This window comes from Silurus meridionalis, chromosome 5, assembly GCF_014805685.1.
Source record: "Silurus meridionalis isolate SWU-2019-XX chromosome 5, ASM1480568v1, whole genome shotgun sequence".
Classification (NCBI taxonomy): Eukaryota; Metazoa; Chordata; class Actinopteri; order Siluriformes; family Siluridae; genus Silurus; species Silurus meridionalis.
The window spans coordinates 20,485,061-20,504,232 of NC_060888.1; the positions used below are offsets into that span (position 1 = coordinate 20,485,061).

At 41.2% G+C, this 19,172-nt stretch overlaps 1 protein-coding gene across 2 annotated transcripts in view; it reads right to left on the reverse strand.

Annotated features, from left to right (window-relative positions):
* Window positions 1-226: 226 nt before the first annotated feature.
* The window catches only part of ppargc1b (peroxisome proliferator-activated receptor gamma, coactivator 1 beta), a 38,878-nt gene continuing 19,932 nt past the window's right edge, over window positions 227-19,172 (reverse strand). For both annotated transcript variants that reach the window (XM_046849026.1, XM_046849027.1), the window contains exons 2-12: window positions 9,659-9,844; window positions 8,740-8,940; window positions 6,172-6,285; window positions 4,645-5,566; window positions 4,505-4,550; window positions 4,075-4,130; window positions 3,051-3,543; window positions 2,906-2,966; window positions 2,618-2,736; window positions 2,392-2,525; window positions 227-781 (exon numbers count right to left, since the gene is read on the reverse strand). In XM_046849026.1, the coding sequence (XP_046704982.1) occupies window positions 690-781; window positions 2,392-2,525; window positions 2,618-2,736; window positions 2,906-2,966; window positions 3,051-3,543; window positions 4,075-4,130; window positions 4,505-4,550; window positions 4,645-5,566; window positions 6,172-6,285; window positions 8,740-8,940; window positions 9,659-9,844 (2,424 nt within the window). In that variant the 3' untranslated portion in view covers window positions 227-689. The remainder of the gene's footprint in view (window positions 782-2,391; window positions 2,526-2,617; window positions 2,737-2,905; window positions 2,967-3,050; window positions 3,544-4,074; window positions 4,131-4,504; window positions 4,551-4,644; window positions 5,567-6,171; window positions 6,286-8,739; window positions 8,941-9,658; window positions 9,845-19,172) is intronic.

A 19,172-nucleotide genomic window follows, 5' to 3' on the forward strand; every position in this document is an offset into this window, starting at 1 on the left:
ACAGTAAAGTTGGTCAGGTCTTCGGGCTCCATTGCTTGTTTTATGTGGCAGCCAGCAGCAAGAACCCAGCCATAGAAGGAGGGGGAGAGGCAAAAAAACCACACGCGCTACCTCGTTTGAGTGCATAGATGAAATAAGGAAGCACTAAAATGACAAAAATTAAAAGACAGATTTTCTTTTTACGTTCCTTTTTGATTTGTAAACTCTACGTTGTACGTTTTTTTTGTTGTTTGTTCGCCCCCCAACATTTTTGTCAATGTAACACACGTTTGAACATCCACAAAGTTTTGCTAATATAAAGCAATTATCATTTATATACTTGTACGACAAAATGGTGAAAGCTGCAGTTCCACCAAAAAAGTGACCAAAAAGGTTACAAAAAAAAACGAAGCGAAAAAAGCAACACGCATACAGATGTCACGGCGACCATACGGAGAGAGAAAGGGTTTGCTACAGAAAGCCAGGGCCGCTCAGAGGCTGCTAGTGTTTGACGTCCACACACTTCTTTCTGTTGTTTCATTTCGTCCACCTTTTCGACTTCCGGCCTCAATAAGAAGGTCCAATTTTTATTTTTTATATATTTTTTTACCAATTTCAATGTTCAAAAACATGTAAACATGAGGTGGAGTCTGGGCTGAGGTTGCGAGGTGGCTCAGGAGTGGGAATCACTGAGCTGTCAGTAAGGCGTCTCAGCGGTGCAGACTCCTCTGGGCCTCCTTAAGCAAAGTGTCAAAGTCCAGAGCGTCATACTTGCTCTTCACTGGGCCTGGTCCTGCCTCATCTGAAGAGCGAAGAACAAAGCCTAGTTACAGCAGAACATTTACTTCAGAAACATTTATAAAGATATTGATTCAAACAGGTCATTGTGTAATTATAAAATGGCCATACTTGTGGTTTAATTGATTAAATAATTCCTAAAGAAGCCCTTTGGATAAGTTACTTGGAAATACACCTGGAACAGTTAAAATTCACAATCAAAATGTATGACAACATACATTTAGAGCTCAGTCCCTATAGCAAAAATTAGTCCAGCACAGCAAAATATAGTATAGTTTAACTCAGTACTATATTACTGTTTAGTATATTATTGTATAGTGCAGTAATATAGTATAGCATAGCATAGTATGTTATTGTATAGTATAGCATAGTATGTTATTGCATAGTATAGTATGTTATAGCAAAGTATGTTATTGTATAGTATAGTATGTTATTGTATAGTATGTTATAGCATAGTATGTTATTGTATAGTATAGTATAGTATAGCATAGTATAGTATGTTATAGCATAGTATAGTATGTTATTGTATAGTATAGTATGTTATAGCATAGTATGTTATTGTATAGTATGTTATTGTATAGTATAGTATGTTATTGTATAGTATAGTATGTTATAGCATAGTATGTTATTGTATAGTATAGTATAGCATAGTATAGTATGTTATAGCATAGTATAGTATGTTATTGTATAGTATAGTATGTTATTGTATAGTATGTTATTGTATAGTATAGTATGTTATAGCATAGTATGTTATTGTATAGTATAGTATAGCATAGTATAGTATGTTATAGCATAGTATAGTATGTTATTGTATAGTATAGTATGTTATTGTATAGTATAGATTAGTATAGTATGGTATGGTGCTGTATAGTATAGTAGAGTATGTATGGTATAGTATAGTATGGAAAGGAATGGTATAGTACAGTATTAGTTTAGTATAGTACAGTACAGTATGGAATGGTATAGTATATTATAGTATAAGATAAGATCGTATAATATAATATGATATAGTATAGTAAAGTATAGTGTAGGATAAGATAGTATAATAAAGTATAGGATAAGATAGTATAATATAGTATAGGATAAGATAGCATAATATAGTATAGGATAGTATAGGATAATATAGTATAATATAGTATATTATAGGATAAGATAGTATAATATAGTATAGGATAAGATAGCATAATATAGTATAGGATAGTATAGGATAATATAGTATAATATAGTATATTATAGGATAAGATAGTATAATATAGTATAGGATAAGATAGTATAATATAATATAGTATAGGATAAGATAGTATAATATAGTATAGGATAAGATAGTATAATAAAGTATATTATAGGATAATATAGTATAATAAATTATAGTATAGGATAAGATAGTATAGGATAGTATAGTGCAGTAAGCCTTAGTTTAGCCCAAAGTAGTATATTACTGTAAATTATTCTGTATAATAGTTATAATATATGCCTTACATGATAACTGCATTAATTAACAGTTTTACAAATGTTTCTTATATAGTGGTTAGTACGTGATTATTATTTAATAAACTACTTATTGTTAGCTTATTTTATATCAGAATTGATTCCCAGCTCATCCCCCCATCTTACCCAGGTCTATGTAGCGTTTCCTGCTGAACCTCCGGTTGCCATTTCCAGCGTACTGACCCACAGAGTCATGTTGTCTGTGCTTCTGACTCAGCTCGTTCTGATTCTGCCTAAAAGTGATGACTCCACAGCGCTCCCTAAACACGCAGACACACCAGTTAGAGTCGTACTTCTTGCACATAGCATGGCTACTAATCCAAGCAAGAAAATGAGCAGGATTTGAACCTACTCTTTTTTAACGAGCACCCGGCAGTCCTCTGGGTCGCCAAAGGCCCTGAAGCGTTTGCGCAGGACGGCCTGTGTGACGCTGCTCGGCAGATTGTGAATGTAAAATACTTGGCACTTGTCCTGAAACCCCAAAAGGATTACAAGTTGTCATAGACATAGAGGTATTTAGACACACTTTGTGCTTAAATAAGAGTGGGAGGACAATAAACATCGACTGCAACTGGAATAGTATGTTTACAAAAACTAAAATCCCCAAAAGATCCAGTAATGTAGCTTGAACAATAATTACCCCATCCTCTTCTTGTCCATGTGTAGTGTTATTGCTCTGCTTGTCACAGTGGCTCTCACAGCTACAACAAATCGAAGAGAGGAGAATTAAAGAAAGACCAACCTTCACAGAGAACAGATGGAGTATGACTGAGCTCCTGAACTACCTGCGGTTGATCTGATGGCAGGGAGAGGGGGGCTGGCATGAGTCTGGGCACTCAGAATCAGCCTCAGGAGTGGGTGAGCGGGCAGGTGAGGGCTGTCCTGTCTCTGCAGGTTGGTTTGGGTAAAAGTCAGAGGGGAAATCAGTTTGCTGGGCCTCTGTCTCCTCCTGCCTGTTTTTCTCCTCCATCTTGTCTTCCTCGCCTTCCTGGCCCTTAGCGTAGCAGACAGACACTGGGAGGATGGCAGCAATCCTTTTGTGACTCTCCCCTATGTTTAGCATGCAATAGTCGTGGTCTCTGTAGGCACCCTTGTTTTGGCTCTCGCCCGCCGGGCCCATGCGCTGCAGCTGGGCATATAGCTCCGTCTGCTCCGGAAGCTTCCGCAAGTGTGTCCGCACTGGGCACAATCCCTTTTCAGGCGGTTCGGCTTTGCCCTCAGGTTTGAAGAGCTCCTCGTCAACAGGTTTGTGGGGTGGCGTTGTGGGCGGGGTGAGTCCTGGAAAATAAGACACACTTGTAAGCCACATAATAAAAAATACAAATTAATAAAAAAAAAAAAAAAACAGCGCCTGTATTTATTTAGTTTCAATTTATTTTTTTGTCGGATGTCCCTTGTCCATGTCACTAATGCATTTCTGCTTTTTTAAAGAATCTAGGTTTTCTCTCTAAACAAATGATCTGTATGGGTCAGAATGATATTGTAATGTAATTTTATTTACAGTATATACATTAATTTGTAGATAGATAGATAGATAGATAGATAGATAGATAGATAGATAGATAGATAGATAGATAGATAACTTCAAGACAAGTCTACAGTAATTCTGACTGTCAGGTGTACACCAACGCCATGCTGTTCGCTAGGTAAATGTCACAGCCAGACTAACCCAGTGGCTCTGATGTAACGGAACACTCTGCTTCATTATTCAGTCATCCACCTTCCCAAACACACGGTTAATCCTGTGAGTACATGGTTTCCCGTGGCATGGGTTTGAATTTACAAGATGGTGTAAGAGAGTGACATTACCTGCAGTGCCACACAGCTCCACACAGAGAGTCTGCTCGAAGGGCCGGCTTGGATCTCTGATCATGATAAAGACAGAGTAAAGAGTCAGTGGCTTTATGTCCTTATAACAAAGTCTAAACAAAAACATTACACAAAATAAATGTTAATTAACTATAGGAATAGATGTAGCGGATGTAACAGTTCTGCGAGTGAGACTTCCTTTCATATCAAATAACTTGTGACACTTTGTATTAAAACAATACGCTATAATTAGCTAAATAAACTGGCTCTGAATCTAGCGTGGTGCTTCTGGATTGCTTTAGGGTAAGGTGTAGCATCACTAGGTGTCTCCCAAAAGTTACTTGGGAGGCGTCCAGAGCCATTTAAAAGCCTTCAGACCTGGACCAGATCCAATTCTAGAGCAGAGTAGGAGGTAGGGGAATACACACACCCTGAGGATTTAGGAGTCAGCGGCAGGCAAAGGCAGGCACGCTTCTCTGCAATCATAGAAACAGAACAGAAAGACATCCTCAGTCATTCCCAAGTTATTATGACGTTAGTCGGGTGTCAAGGTTCCTGTTTGTTTCCTACCGTCATTACAGCAGAGGTCTGGGATTTCAGGGCTCTTCTGGGAGTGCGCTTTAAGGTCAGTGTTGACGTCAGCGGGGGGATCCATGGCAGCATGGTGGACTGAGCTCTCCTCCTCACTGGAGTGTCTACTCGAACGTTGTCTTTTTGCAAACCGACTCGGGAATGTGGCTAAGCGACGAGAGCGGCGCACCGAAAACGAGCCCTCGTCTATTTCGGGGCATTTAGGTCGCTTGACAGCCATCTGAGAGCCTTCGTTGACACCAGTGTCTTTGTGCTCAGCTTTGGGTCGAGCTGTGGCGGGCCTGCTGTGGCTATACGGGGGGCTGTGCAGTCTGTAAGGCTTGGTCACATCGAAGGAAGCGACCGCTTCCAGCAGCTCCTTAAGCAGAGAGTGCGCTTTAGCTTCCCGGGGGCGTACAAAAGGAAGCCTAGGTTTAGCTCCTCTACTGGTGCTGATGTTGGACAGAGTGTTGGGTTGGGTAGCAGGTTTAGGACAGCAGGGGGTGGCATTACGGGGGAATGCAGGGGTTTCAGTCTTGGTCTTCCGTGTCACGTTTTCACGCTCTTTGCGGTCCCAGCTGGCCTGTTTGCGTGACGGGACACAGTATGTGTGCATGTAGCGGATCAGCTCCACCACAGAGTGGCGCTCCTTCTCTGAAGGGAACTGAGGCTCAAGTGGCTCAGTGCACATGCTGCTCTCCACTTCACTGCTGGACGAAGACTCCTCTTCCTCTTCGTCCTCCCCTTCTCCATCCTCCGAGTCACTGTCCTCATCCTCTTCTTCTTCCTCTTCCTCGGTATCAGCTGCAGGTGTGTCCTCGGTGTTGGCCTCCTGCGTGAGGTGGCGGTGCAGCTCGGTGCAGAGATGACCCGGAGGCCTGAAGGCTCGTGGCTTCCGCTCCACTGTGCATGCTTTGTCCCTCTGTAAAGAGACCAAATGAGAGTACAGAAGATTTGACCAACAAGCAAGCTACGGTAAAAAAAAACCTGTATGACTTGCATATCAATATTTATAATCAATATCCTGTCTCTACCTAAAAATTGCTATGCAGCTCTTTAGTCCTTCAATCTCTCCAGCCAACAAATTAGTACTCATTGCATACAGATTTAGTGTTTCCGGGTGGAGTCGTACTCCAGTGAACCACAAATATTTCACTCTTCGAAACAATTCATTTACTAAGACTTTTTTGTCCACCGCATGCTCTGTGATTATGGACTAAAGTCGGAAGCATGCTATGAGAACCTAGATGGTGATTCAGGCTTTATGTAAGCTCTTAGTCTGTAGCAGGGCTGCCCTTTACCCCTACGGTAGCCATGGTTTTGCTATGACAGATGGCCACAGTCAGTGCTAATTCTGCTCTCTGGCAGAGCTACAACACATCAAAGCACAAGTCGCGCAACGCAATGTGGCCTGCTAATATTTAGTTCTTTCCTCACAGAGGTACTGCATTAGTGTAGTGGCAGAAACGGGCTATTACGGCGCTGCGTAATGGACGGTGTCTTTACCGCAAAACAGACTCTGCTCACCTTCAGAAGAGGACGGCAGGACTTGAGTTGCTGAGTCTTACTAAGCGTGCTGCTCAATCTGTTTAAATCCAGACTCACAGGCACATTTGGGGGGGAAAGCAGGAGCTTTTTCAGCTGTACACAGGAAAGAAGAGAAGGAGAAATAGAAAGAACGAGAGAGAGAGAGAGAAAGAGAGAGAGAAACAGAGAGAAAAAGAACAACTAATTAGCAGGCAAGGCACTCAATTCATCTACACAGCAAAACATCATTACAAGAAACGTTCACTGCTTTGATTCCTGTCAAAAAAAAATCACAAACACAATATTAAAATGCAGGTGGCATCGAGACAGGAAAATGTCAAACTGCAATGCTAATTTCAAGCTGTACTTATCATCGCTGCTGTGTTGGAAGACTTTTTTCCCCCCTTTTCCGTTTCATCACTAAAACACAACACTGAATAAGAATGAACAGCTGACACGAATTTGCTTGTGGCACTAATTCCCCCCCATGAGATGCCCTGCTGGTAGAGCCAAGGGAGAAATACACATGAGAGAAAAAAACGTAGAGGTAGGAGACCTTTCCTTGTGCTTTCTGAGGCAGTAATCTGGGATCTGGGATGTGCATCAATGATGAGACAAGCAGGGAAAATAGCCCTCAGCTCACTCAGTTGCTGTATCTTGAGGTAGTGTGTTAGTTTGGCAGATACTCAGTGTCCAGTGAAGGAAGTGAAGGGGCACCGGGTGCTTCCATTACACTATACAAAACGCCACCGGCATGACAGGGCCATCTACTCCATGAGAACATGTGCTTGGCTCTCTCCCTCCGCACGGTGCCCAAAGGTCCTCAATGCGCCCCTTGTCTCCTACACAGATGGGCCTCATTGAGGGGGCTGAGACAAGCTGAGAGCACAGACCACCAGATGGCGCTGTAAAACTTTCCAGGATTATGGCTGCCTAAACATAATAAGCCATAAAGCTGTCTGAGGAGGCGCAAGAAGAAGGAGGAGGCCTGCATTAGCTATATGTCTGACTGACCAGAAATACATCTGTCTAGACCATAATGTCAGGAAAGAGCTGTTTACTTTTGTTTTTTGTTTTGAATAATTTTATGGTTTGGACATGTGCAGAGGAGGGACATGGTGTATACTGGTAGGAGAATGCTGAGGATGGAGTCACCAGGAAGGAGAAAAAGAGGAAGGCCAAGGTGGAGGTTTATGGATGTGGTGATGGAAGACATGCAGGTAGTTGGTTTGAAAGAGGAAGATGTAGAGGACAGGGGGGTGTGGAGACGGATGATCCGCTGCGGCGACCCCTAATGGGAGAAGCCGAAAGAAAAAAAAGAAGATCCTTATGATATAAACAGAAATATCCTCCAACATTCAAGCCACAAATGAAACCGTAAGAGCAAATATACGGTGTTCATGCCTACGAAGTGTCTCTTTTTACTTAGTAATATCGCTGCTGCAAGCATAAAGTTCATAATAACCATATTTAAAGGTGAATTCTACTTCCATATATTCATCATAATCTTTCAGCGAGAGATTTCATATCTTAAAGGTTAGTTCATTCAACCTCTTATATGTATTCTGAAATCAATCGGCAATTTTCGAGATGCCAGAACTCTTTTTTTTTCCTTTGTAGAAAGGCAAGACTAAGCCATCGTGCTTGAAGTGTTCCATCCAATACGTTGTTCTTTTGCAATATGCTTTAAATTAAAAATGAATACCATTTGGAGGAACATTCTGACCCATTAAGACATTGATCTGAACATATTTAATCAGTTTAAAAACAAGCCGCTCCTCCCCGAAGCATCTATTGCTTCAGGTTGTTTACCATTTTCTAATTTAGCCCAATTTCATTCAAGCACGAATAAAAGCCAAGGTAGCAGGCATTCAGCTTGCTGCTTTCATTGAGGTAACAATAAAACCCTTTAGAACCTTCAACAAAGTGATCTTTTTTTTGCCCTTTTAATAAAAGCCTGAATTTGGACTTTGTGTACTTTTTTGCATTAAGACAAATACATAGCCTCTAACACATATTACGCCTGTAACCCATAACTCATTTCATAGACTGAAAAGAAATGCATTGGAGTTGCTCATCATAGTGTAGCACCCTGCTGATTCAAAAGCATCAACAGAATAAAATTAAATGTGTCCAGAAAGCTAGGTTCTTAATGCACTCTAAGCAAACAGACAGGCTGTAATAGACTGCAGGGAGCAGGAGAAAGAAAAACATGTTTTTTTTTCTTTCTTTTTTTCAGCAGAGATCTGCAGACCCTCTCATAAACAGGTGTGAAAACTGCAAAATGGGACTGAACAAGCAAGAAAAAGAGGTCATGAAAAAAAAAAAAAAAAAAAGACTGAGGGACAGAGGAGAGAAATCAGAGTGAGAGTCTAAATCCTAAAGTGTAGCTTGTGTTGTGCTCCAACTCCCCGCCTGTGAAAAGGATTCTTATTAGTGCGCTTGCTAAAGAGAATTGAAAAGCCCAAAATGAGAAAAATTCAGACCTGTTTTGCCTATCATACCCATGCTGTGGGGTAGACAGAGGCCCATCCAAATCCACCTTAAACAGGAAGGAAGGGTTCTTACTAGAGACGGGTCTTCTGTCTCTGGGCTCAGCGAGCCTTGGACAGGCTCACTTTCCAAAAGGAGTTCGTCTTCCTCCTCCTCCTCCTCCTCGGGCTCTTCCCCCAGCGAGGGGAACACAGACAGACCCCCCACCCCGTCCTCCACAATGCCATCCAGGCTGTCTGTGAGAGCGGCGAGTAGTGCCGCATTCTCCTCTTCCGTCTGTACAGAGAGAGATAGAAAGAGAGAGAGAGAGAGAGAGAGAGAGAGAGAGAGAAAGAGAAAAATAGAGGGGGATAAGACAGGTGATGACCTCCAAATGAAGGGCCAGATACTTTTCCATCTGCACATTCTGCTCTTGGGACAGTGCAGCTATCTGATTACTGTGCAAAGATTGATCCGGGGCTTACGTGACCCCATGCCTGTTAAACCGTAAAAGAAAAAAAATCTTTTTCAGTTCAACTGTCGTGTACATCTATTTATCTATCTCTAACCTTGTTCCATGTTACCATACTCTCATAATGTGTGGAGCTCTAGGAAGTTACGTAGCGCTATCTTACAGAATTTGGTGGCACCTGAAGGTTAATTGAACTTGACGTAATGATCAATGGCTTTCCTGGCACCTAAAATAGAGCAGTGGCTAAAAAAAAAGAATCAATGATAGTCCAGAGTTACATGAGAGGAAGAGTGAATTAGCACTAGATAAAACTACTCTATTTGATCAGTCATTGTTGACACAAACAAACACGTTTTTAAACCTCTTGAAAAGCTGGCACATTGTTTTTTCTTTTTGTTTTTTTCGAACCACTAGGTTCGGTTGTCATTTTAGTCCCATTAAAGCCAATTACGATCCTTTCAGTGGGAATAGCTACGTAATGCTCTAAGATTAGATCAGAGCTGGAGATTGTTGGCCCAAGGATTGCAGAATGTGGGGTCTGACCTCAAAGAGCTCGACGTCCCCTGTGCTGTACTGTATGGAGGCGGGGGAGCTGTCTGAGTGGTCATTGCACCAGTGTAGCTCGCTGAGGCAGTTCACTGAGTCAAAGTCGCTGGTGTCCAGCTGAGAGAGGTCGAAGTCGGGGAAATCAGTGTCCAGGCGGTCTGAGCACACCTCCTCTTCCCCATACTGCAAAAAAAAAGAGAGTAACAAAGTTACAGACTGACAAGCTAACATCAAAGAGACATTTCCCCTAAAGACTATATCTAATAATATACTTCCTTCTTGAGGAATCAATAAGCAGACCTGTGGTTAGGCAACTGTATCGTTGTGTCTAGTGCAACGGATATGCGGTAAGTATCATGAACACAGAGTAATAAGAGTCAGCCTGCCTGATCAGCAAAACATCATTACCAATAATGAAACAAAAATTACAACTGAAATTAGGCATGTGGCATTTCAATAAGAAAATGACGCCATGTGTGGGACAGGGAAAAACAAAAAACAAACATTGGTGTATACAACTATGAGAATGTGTTTGCACATGAGAGATTAAGTACTGTGAGAAGGGAAGTGCTTTAACCCTCAAGGGGGTGCAACAGAAGAAAAAAACCCACATAACTTCTTGATGTGTGCAAGCGTGCTATGCAGTCCCCATTTAAATATCTCGAGCTTTTGTGCTTGCTGTCCATGCTGAGGCAGTAAACCTGGGCCCACTTTACTTTCACAGAGGTCAAAGTATGAATATTCTATACAACCACTCAAATGCATTCTTGATGAGCTCTTCCGAAAAACCCCCAACCCCCCAATCCTGTCTCTGTTTCACGATGCTGACTACGGCGCCAGTCCAATATTTTTATCCGATTCGCTAAATTATGTGTAGGCAAGATGATACGAGGTCTGAGCTTTTTTTTTACTGTTCACTTAGCTTGCTCAATTACACGATCAACAATGTAGAATCACGTATGTTATGCTGTTATTTTTGAAGAAAGTCTCACATGCATGACTAGCTCTTACTCCAGGAATGAATTTTACGGTAATCTGCAAGCTGAGCATTGCTTCGATTGATCCAGACGGAAAAAAAAATGAGACTGAGGTGGTTAATGATGTTTTGAAATTATCTATATATATAGATTGATAAGTTTTGTGGAAGCTCTGGGGGGGTAAATCTTTAGGTACATTCGCTGCACTAATGCAGGTGTTCATCCTGTATCCAGAGGCTTCATGAACACACAGACACCCTGATGTTGCTGCTGCTCTTTTTAGCACTCTCCTCACATCCTCCTCACGTGCCCCTGAGTCATCTCGCTCTTCTCCTCCTCCTACAGCTTACCCCATCCTCAGCTCTCAGAAGCAGCCAAGCGACCGCAGCTAATCAATCTCAACATATGCTTGGCGTCTCACATATCCACACGTCCTTTTCGTTCTTTTTTCTTTGACCTTTTTTGGTCCTGCCTTCCGCTTTTCCCCCTCATCCCCGTCTCTCCTTCCTTTCCTCTATGTTATAGAGAGCCTTGATATCAATCAATAAAATCCTCCTTGGTGCTGGAGGTTTAAGGTCACTTGCTAGGCCTGCACACACATAGCAACACACCTATATTTGTGCATCTTTGCAAGAATATACTGAACATATAGAGCAGATCAGCTCTTATCGCTGTAGAGCTGGCTCTGGACATGGAGGAGCTAGTTACTGAAGTGAGACTCACATATTAACACTGGTCTTATTTATAGTAGCTCTGGTTTCTCTCCCATTTTGCCCATTACTGAAACATTTAGTTAACGACAAGCCAGTTATCTATCACCCTACTAACCTAAATGCCTATATATAGAACATTAATCTCATTTAAAACTCAACAATCCATATAATGTTATATGCAGCATTCATAGCCTACATATAGCAACATACTATATAGTAGATCATTTTTATTAAACACCTAACCTTCTTGGCCTTGTCGTACCATTAACTGGTGAAAACATGAAACAAGTCCCAATCAACGGGCATCAAGGAACACAAAACACACAGTCCTGACCACCTTCACACTCATGACTGCTTTATTGCTTCTTACATGCAGTCATGTGCAGCAAAGTGACTAAAGAGGTCTACTCATGAACACAGCCATACAAGGTCAGACCACAGGAGGGAAATGCAGAAGGGCAGCTGGCATGTAGCAAGGTCAATGGATAGCCAAAGAACAATATCAGGAGTCAGAACTGTCCTGAATTATTAAACACTCTAACCAACATATAAATGTAAAAACCACAATTTTAGCCTTTAATACTATAGTGAATTAAATGGTTAAAGCTTGCTAGGTAGCTAAGATTACACTATTATAAGATATTAGTGCTCTCTTCCGCAGTAGCATGCAAACTTTAGAAGTTGCAGTATGAGAAGATTATCTTGCTATCTGGCAGAAAGAGTTTAGCTAATAGAATTAAAATGAATTTAGTTTAGGATTTTTTGATTGTCAGATCGTCAGGTAAATGCCTAGCTTGCTAGATTTCACATTTGTAGGATAATAGTGACCTCCTTTTCAGCATTGCTTAGTCTAAACATAAACAAATCTTTTATTATTCCTCATGAAACAGACTTGCAAACATGATCAGTTGTGAGTAGCTTGGCATTAGACAGGAAGTGTAGTGGGTAGCCACACTGATACATGTCACACTTATATGAAGTGGTGTTTCAACTGCTGAATTCAGAAGTTGTGATCAAATGTTGATGTTTTTAAATATGGCACAGCCAATGGAAGCCAAGACTGAGTGAAATTTTTACTCAACCAAAGACCTTTTCCTAGGTGCTATTCCCAATAGATTTGTTTTAGGGTGTGCATTTGCACCGGCTGTTTAAAAGACAGAACAGCTATGTGCAAGCATACTTAATGCTTGTACACAGCTTTTCTTTTAATAATAAAAGGCTTTAATACCTCTTGCTTTGGCGATTCCTGTCACCAAGTGACTAAATCTGTAAACTGTTCATCCTTCTCCTTCACCCAGTAGCTAATAGGCTCTTATCTAGGTGTCCTGCACCCTTTCAAAATGCAGCTATTTAAGGTACGTTATATATAGCCGTTATCCTTGGTCTTATGACTAGCTTACACAAGCTGCTTGTGACGGGCCAGGCATTAAATACTGCCGATGCCAAATGCAGATGGGAAAGGGCTGAGTGCTTTCCTAGCCTTTTCTTGCTCTTTCATACACAGACACACTCACACACCACCCACAAGCACATAACCCTTTGGCGTACTCCTAGATGGAGCCTGATGCTACTACTAAATGGATTCCCTCACAGACTGCTTTACCAGAGGCTAGTCCACAGCATCAAGTTAGACTGGGAAGGAAGAATTTTTCCGGCTTATTCATGAAATCTTACTGATATATTAGCCTTTGCCAGAGGCACTATTTTTCAGGATCTTCCGGTCATGTGGCGTGCACTTCCGGTTCCGCTGTCTTCCGTGTACTTCCGTGTCAGCGGTCATCTTGCCGTTTTTTCCCGCGCCTCCCTGTATTTAAGGACACCCAAGTCTTTAGCTCGGGGCCAGATTATTTTACCAGCTCCCTAGCCCCTGAGATTATTCTTGCCACCCTGCCTGTTCCTGTTCCTGACCCCTGTTCTGCTCTGCTTCTGGTTTGGACTCTGGACTGTTTTTGGGTTTTGTTTTTGCTCTACATATGTTGCTCTGTTTGCCGGCTCTCTGAATCTTGGACTGTTTTTGGTTTTGTCTTCCCTGCATCGCCCTGTTTAGCCCATGTTTCTGACCCTGGACTGTTTTTGCCTTGCCCCATTGCTCAGTTTGTACCCCTTTGTGCATCCTGCATTTGGGTCCTTCCTTCCCATTCACTCAACCTGTCACACCCACGCTCATCTCTGAGAATAATCGGGCTTTGCATTGTGTCACGTGAGATTTCTGACAGAATAATCTGGCCAAAAGATAGACCCAGCGGATGTATTGAATCGTTGGGCTTGCTCCACCGCAGACCAGCAATTCAAAGACTCAACCAAGACAATATCAATATTCTAAAGCTCAGCCCCCAGCAGAGAACTGAGTATTTCAATTTAAGGCAAACCAAATGGTTTTAAATAACCTACTTAAATGGCTGTCCCTCCAGCCCCTGAGCTCTGCTGGTGGGGCTGCCCAACCTCAGCCCGGCTCTTCCGACCTGCCAAGATCACCTCTTTGCCTGTCTGCCCTGCCGAGCATGCCCTACGCTCCAGAGTCCCACCTAAGGGCTCCGCTCCACTCCAGAGTCCTGCCGATGGAGCCGATCCGCTCCAGAGTCCCGCCGATGGCGCGGCTCCGCGCCTAATCCTTTCTGACTACGTTGCTCCACTCCCAGGTTTCTCCAAGGTGTTCGCCTGGCCCCTGGGTTTTGCTGATAACGTGGTCCAGACCTCCGCAGAGGGCGTCGCTCCGCCTCAGACCTCCGCAGAGGGCGTCGCTCCGCCTCAGACCTCCGCAGAGGGCGTCGCTCCGCCTCAGACCTCCGCAGAGGGCGTTGCGCCGCCTCAGACCTCTGCAGAGGGCGTCGCTCCGCCTCATCACATCGGCCAGAAAGTACTTGGGGCAGCCACCTGGAGGCTCGGCCCACGCTTTATCCAACCTTTCCTGACCTCCCGCTCTACTCAGTGGCAGGTCGCCTCAAGTCCTGCTGTGTCTGCCGCTGGCACCCAACTTTCCTCGTGCCACAGGATTTTCGTGTCAGTCCAGTATTGGGACTGTTTTTGGACTGTGTTTTTGCCTTGCCCCATTTCACAGTTTGTCCTTTTAATTAAAGCCTGTTTTCTCTGTACCCATGTGTGCATCCTGCATTTGGGTGCTTCCCTCCCGTTCACTCAACCAGTCACACCCAAGCACATTTCTGACATTTTCTGATTAATTAGATTTTGTTAGATGAACCCCCAAATAGTTGGCACAACCCATTACCTGCTTTAAGCACTACTTTAATATAGTAATCTTATAGTTTTTTTGACCAAGCTTTTTTTCTTGCAAGAATTCTAAAATAACTGCAGACAGATATAGTAGAACAGCTAAATGAAGATCTGGGGCAGCATTGTACGGTGCAAAAGCCATCCTCCACTCTGTCACAAGTTGAAGTATGATCCATAAAAGCCTTCATTCCAGAACTGCTGATAGAAAATACCATTTTAACAGTAAATCTTAAAAAAATTATTTCTCTAATATCAAAACTGGCTTTCATTTGTGTATAATATTGGCATGTTAAATAGTTACAAAGTAGTATATTTCCTAGGAAAAGTTTTTCATTAACAAAACATTGTGACATCTGAGCCCAGCAGGTGGTGAAGTTAAGATGGAAAATGGCAGAGTCCTACTGCCCTTAAACACACCAGGACAGTAATAGGATCATCGTGAACTGGATTCAATTCCTAGAAAAAAAGGACTTGTGATTCTCTGACCGTTCATACTAGGGATCAAGAGTGGATAAACAAATTCACAAACTGTACTGTAAGAACATAGTGAATGGCGGCCTCCAAATTTTTGATTGTACTTTTTTTATTCCCTTCGTAGATCACAGCAAAGCTTTACCCAGTAACACTAATGATCACTGCTCAAACTCTGATCAGTTTAAGGCTGTGGTTTTTCAGTGGCGTCTGCTCCCCAAGTGGAAAGTCAGGGCCAACTTTAGCCAAAAACTGGAAATGATCCAAACTGGCTTAGTTTTATTCCAATCTCAATTTCTAAGCTCTTCTCTACTCTACATAAGTGCAGCCACTACATCCTTCCTGATGCATCTCATCTCTACATACAATTTAAACAAATTCATCAAATTACAGAAAGGTCAGCCATGACTTAGAAAAAAAATACAAGTAATTTTAAAAAAAGTGCTGTTATATATCATTTAAAGCTGTTAAGAATATAATTTATTAGGTTACTTTCAGTGACTCCCAACATGTTCTGACATAACTGACATTAAATTTAACTTATGTCTTCACAGTCTTTTTTTCACTTTGAGTGCTTGAGTTTAGTGAAAGTCATAGCCATAACAGTTCAGCTCACCCAAATATAATATGGTTCACTTGCTGTTGTTAGAAATAGTAATACTAGAAACACAATGCTGTAGCACCATATGGAGGTTTGTTTGGACACCATGACCACCGCTATTAATGCTTGCAGCTCAAGAAAGACTAAGATTAGAAACCCTAGTTTCCATCTGTTGCCAATGGCAGCCATGACAATGCTTCAGAGTTTTTTTTTTCTTTTACAATGATATCAGCCTCCATTGATATTTAAAACAGCCAACTATTTTGAAGCCATTAATTCAATCTGAACCATCTTTCAGCGTGTAAAGTTTAGGAGAAATACTGTATATCATTACATTTTTTGAGACAGGACACAGAAAACTTAATGTTACAAGTATAAATGGAAGTAGCACACCATCAGGGTTAACCCTAACCCTGAGCCTCTAATGCATAGAGCATAAAAAAGTAAGGCAAAGGTGAATATTCTTGAATATTCACTTGAATATTCATTGGCACTGTATTTCAAATCTAAAGAATTTAGGATTGACTGCATATTTGAAATGGTGTTCTTTATTTTGGACAATGTCAAGCATGTTGCTCGCACAGAAGCTCATCCAATGACTTTACGCTAAAGCTAATAATTACCTGCCAAGACTATCAGGAGAATAAAATGGAGAACATGCCAGGAACTGCTATTATTGAGTAATTCCTATCATGCTCTGCAAGAACATGATTCTGAACACATTTATGCAGCAGTGTCTTGGCCTGTCAGTGTCCTCTTAGGGGGAAAATTTTCTGATAGAAACAGCAAAAGAGCAAGCTAGACATTCCAGCTAATGAGATGTACCACAAAAAAAACCAGACAACCAATTTTTTTTTAGAACCAATTACAGTCGAAGTTCCATTCGTGTTGGCTGCGTCTGAGCTATGAGTGAAAATAATAGTCTATGTATGAAATACATCACAAGTTTAAGTTACTTCAAAGACAGATTGGGTTACCAAACTGCTGTCAATGTCTGAACCTGTAGCCAAAAAACAATGCCATGTTATTCCCACTGAATCTGGAACAATTAAGAGGAATTGTATCATCTTTTTAAAGAATGTACACTTTAAAACTTCACACAGTTTACAGAACTAGAGCACAGCAGAAACATAAGCTTGTCTGGCAATGAGGCATAAGACCCCTGATCCAAGTCAGCTTGTATATTACACAAAGATGTAGGAGAGGAAGAAGCAGCAGATTGGACAGATCTTTTCACCAGAGTGAAGCGAGTAGCCGGCTCCAGTTTCAGATCCTTGTGTACGACCGTTAGCAGTGTGGCATTAGAGCTACAGCTCAAGCTCAAATTAACACCACTGGGGGCATGTGGCACCTAGGAAATGCTGAGGTAATTGTACCTGCTGCAGTCACGACTATTGCTAGGGAGGTTGGGGGTGGGGTGTTGAGGACAATGCAGGTACTATTTCTAGGCTGACACAAAGACACCGTCTCTGAGGAAACACAAAAAAGCATAAAAACAATGACTCAGACACTCCAATCTGTAATGACAAGGCAAATGTTATAAATGAGACTAAATGTGGCAAACAATTTATATTGGTCACTGTGGTTCTCAATCAGTTTTCTAGACAGTTCTCGTATGGATGATTGAAGTTACTTGGACAATGAAGGAAAAGACAGAGAGGGTCTGGGATGTGAATTGAGCCGTATCAGTGTGATAGTTGCAAACGGATCCTGAGTCACGACAGCCAAGGAAGATGGCACCAGCCCAGCTCGGACTAATTCACATGCTGGAGTCAGCATCCGTCTGTGCCCTCGCTCTTAGACATCATGGAATGCAGTAATTAAATCAAAACGCTTTTGTAGACAGCTCTCCTCGAGCAGGACAGAAGACAGTGTTAGGAATATTAAATTTATTTTTTTTTTTTTTGGAGTAACCATTCTTCTGAGAAACTGCGTTATAATACACTCTGAATTTGCAGTGTCCTTGAGCTGCCTGAACCCATTAGATGAATGGTTGGATATGGGCTTCAATATGTGCACAACCCTCATAGCCATAATATTTGAAGGTGGGCTGGGATATGTTGACCTCTAAGGCCTACATATTTCACTTATAGCTTGTAAAGTGTACAGTAATCCCCTGTTTTACCACGGTTTTAAATTCAGAATTTCAGAATTGCATTTGCCACATAACTAGTTTTGCTGATTTTCCCGGTCTCTCGCAGTAGCTAATAGACCAAAAACATATATATATATATATATATATATATATATATATATATATATATATATATATATATATATATATATATACAGTACAGACCAAAAGTTTGGACACACCTTCTCATTCAAAGAGTTTTCTTTATTTTCATGACTATGAAAATTGTAGATTCACACTGAAGGCATCAAAACTATGAATTAACACGTGCAATTATATACGTAACAAAAAAGTGTGAAACAACTGAAAATATGTCATATTGTAGGTTCTTCAAAGTAGCCACCTTTTGCTTAGATTACTGCTTTGCACACTCTTGGCATTCTCTTGATGCCTACTTTGAAGAACCTACAATATGACATATTTCAGTTTACTTTTGTTATGTATATAATTCCACGTGTTAATTCATAGTTTTGATGCCTTCAGTGTGAATCTACAATTTTCATAGTCATGAAAATAAAGAAAACTCTTTGAATGAGAAGGTGTGTCCAAACTTTTGGTCTGTACTATATATAGAATATATATAAACTTTTGGTCGGTACTGTATATATAATATATATACAGTACCGACCAAAAGTTTGGACGCACAAGGTGTGTCCAAACTTTTGGTCTGTACTGTATATATATATATATATATATATATATATATATATATATATACACATACGTTTATTGCCTGCGGTTTTGGAACGTAACCGGAGCAATAAACGGAAGATTAGTGTATTTACATTGATGGCATCTGTCAGACATCCACTTGACTTACAATGATCTCATTTATACTACTGAGCAGTTAAGGATTAGGGGCCTCGCCCAAGTCGGCTCGGTGGTGCTGGGATTTAAAATGATGATCATCTTCAAAATCCAAAATGTTAAACACTGAGCGACCACGTCCCAGTCTATATTCTGAGAACCAATAAACACAGGTCACACTTATGTCATACGTTCATTGACTTGAGCTAAACATGTTCGAAGTATTCATTTCATAACATTTCATAAGGTGGAACCATGGCCTAAGTCACATTTGAACCCTCTTTGTCATCAGTCTAGACATCAGTAATCACTAGAAATAATAGAAAACATTTATATGAATTTGATATTTTGATTCTTTTTAAATTCAATTCCTTTTTTTAACATCCTGCTCCAGGTAGCCCTTCTACCTATTTAGTGAGTTCACGTCTAAAGTTCTAACATCAGGGATGCTAATTATTTATTACATCCTTCAAGTTTGTCCCCGCATTCAGTGATGCAACCTAATAAACATGAACATTTCCATACGAATATTTAACCCTTAAAAAGAGCACATTCTTCCTTGTACTTTTGTCTAAAT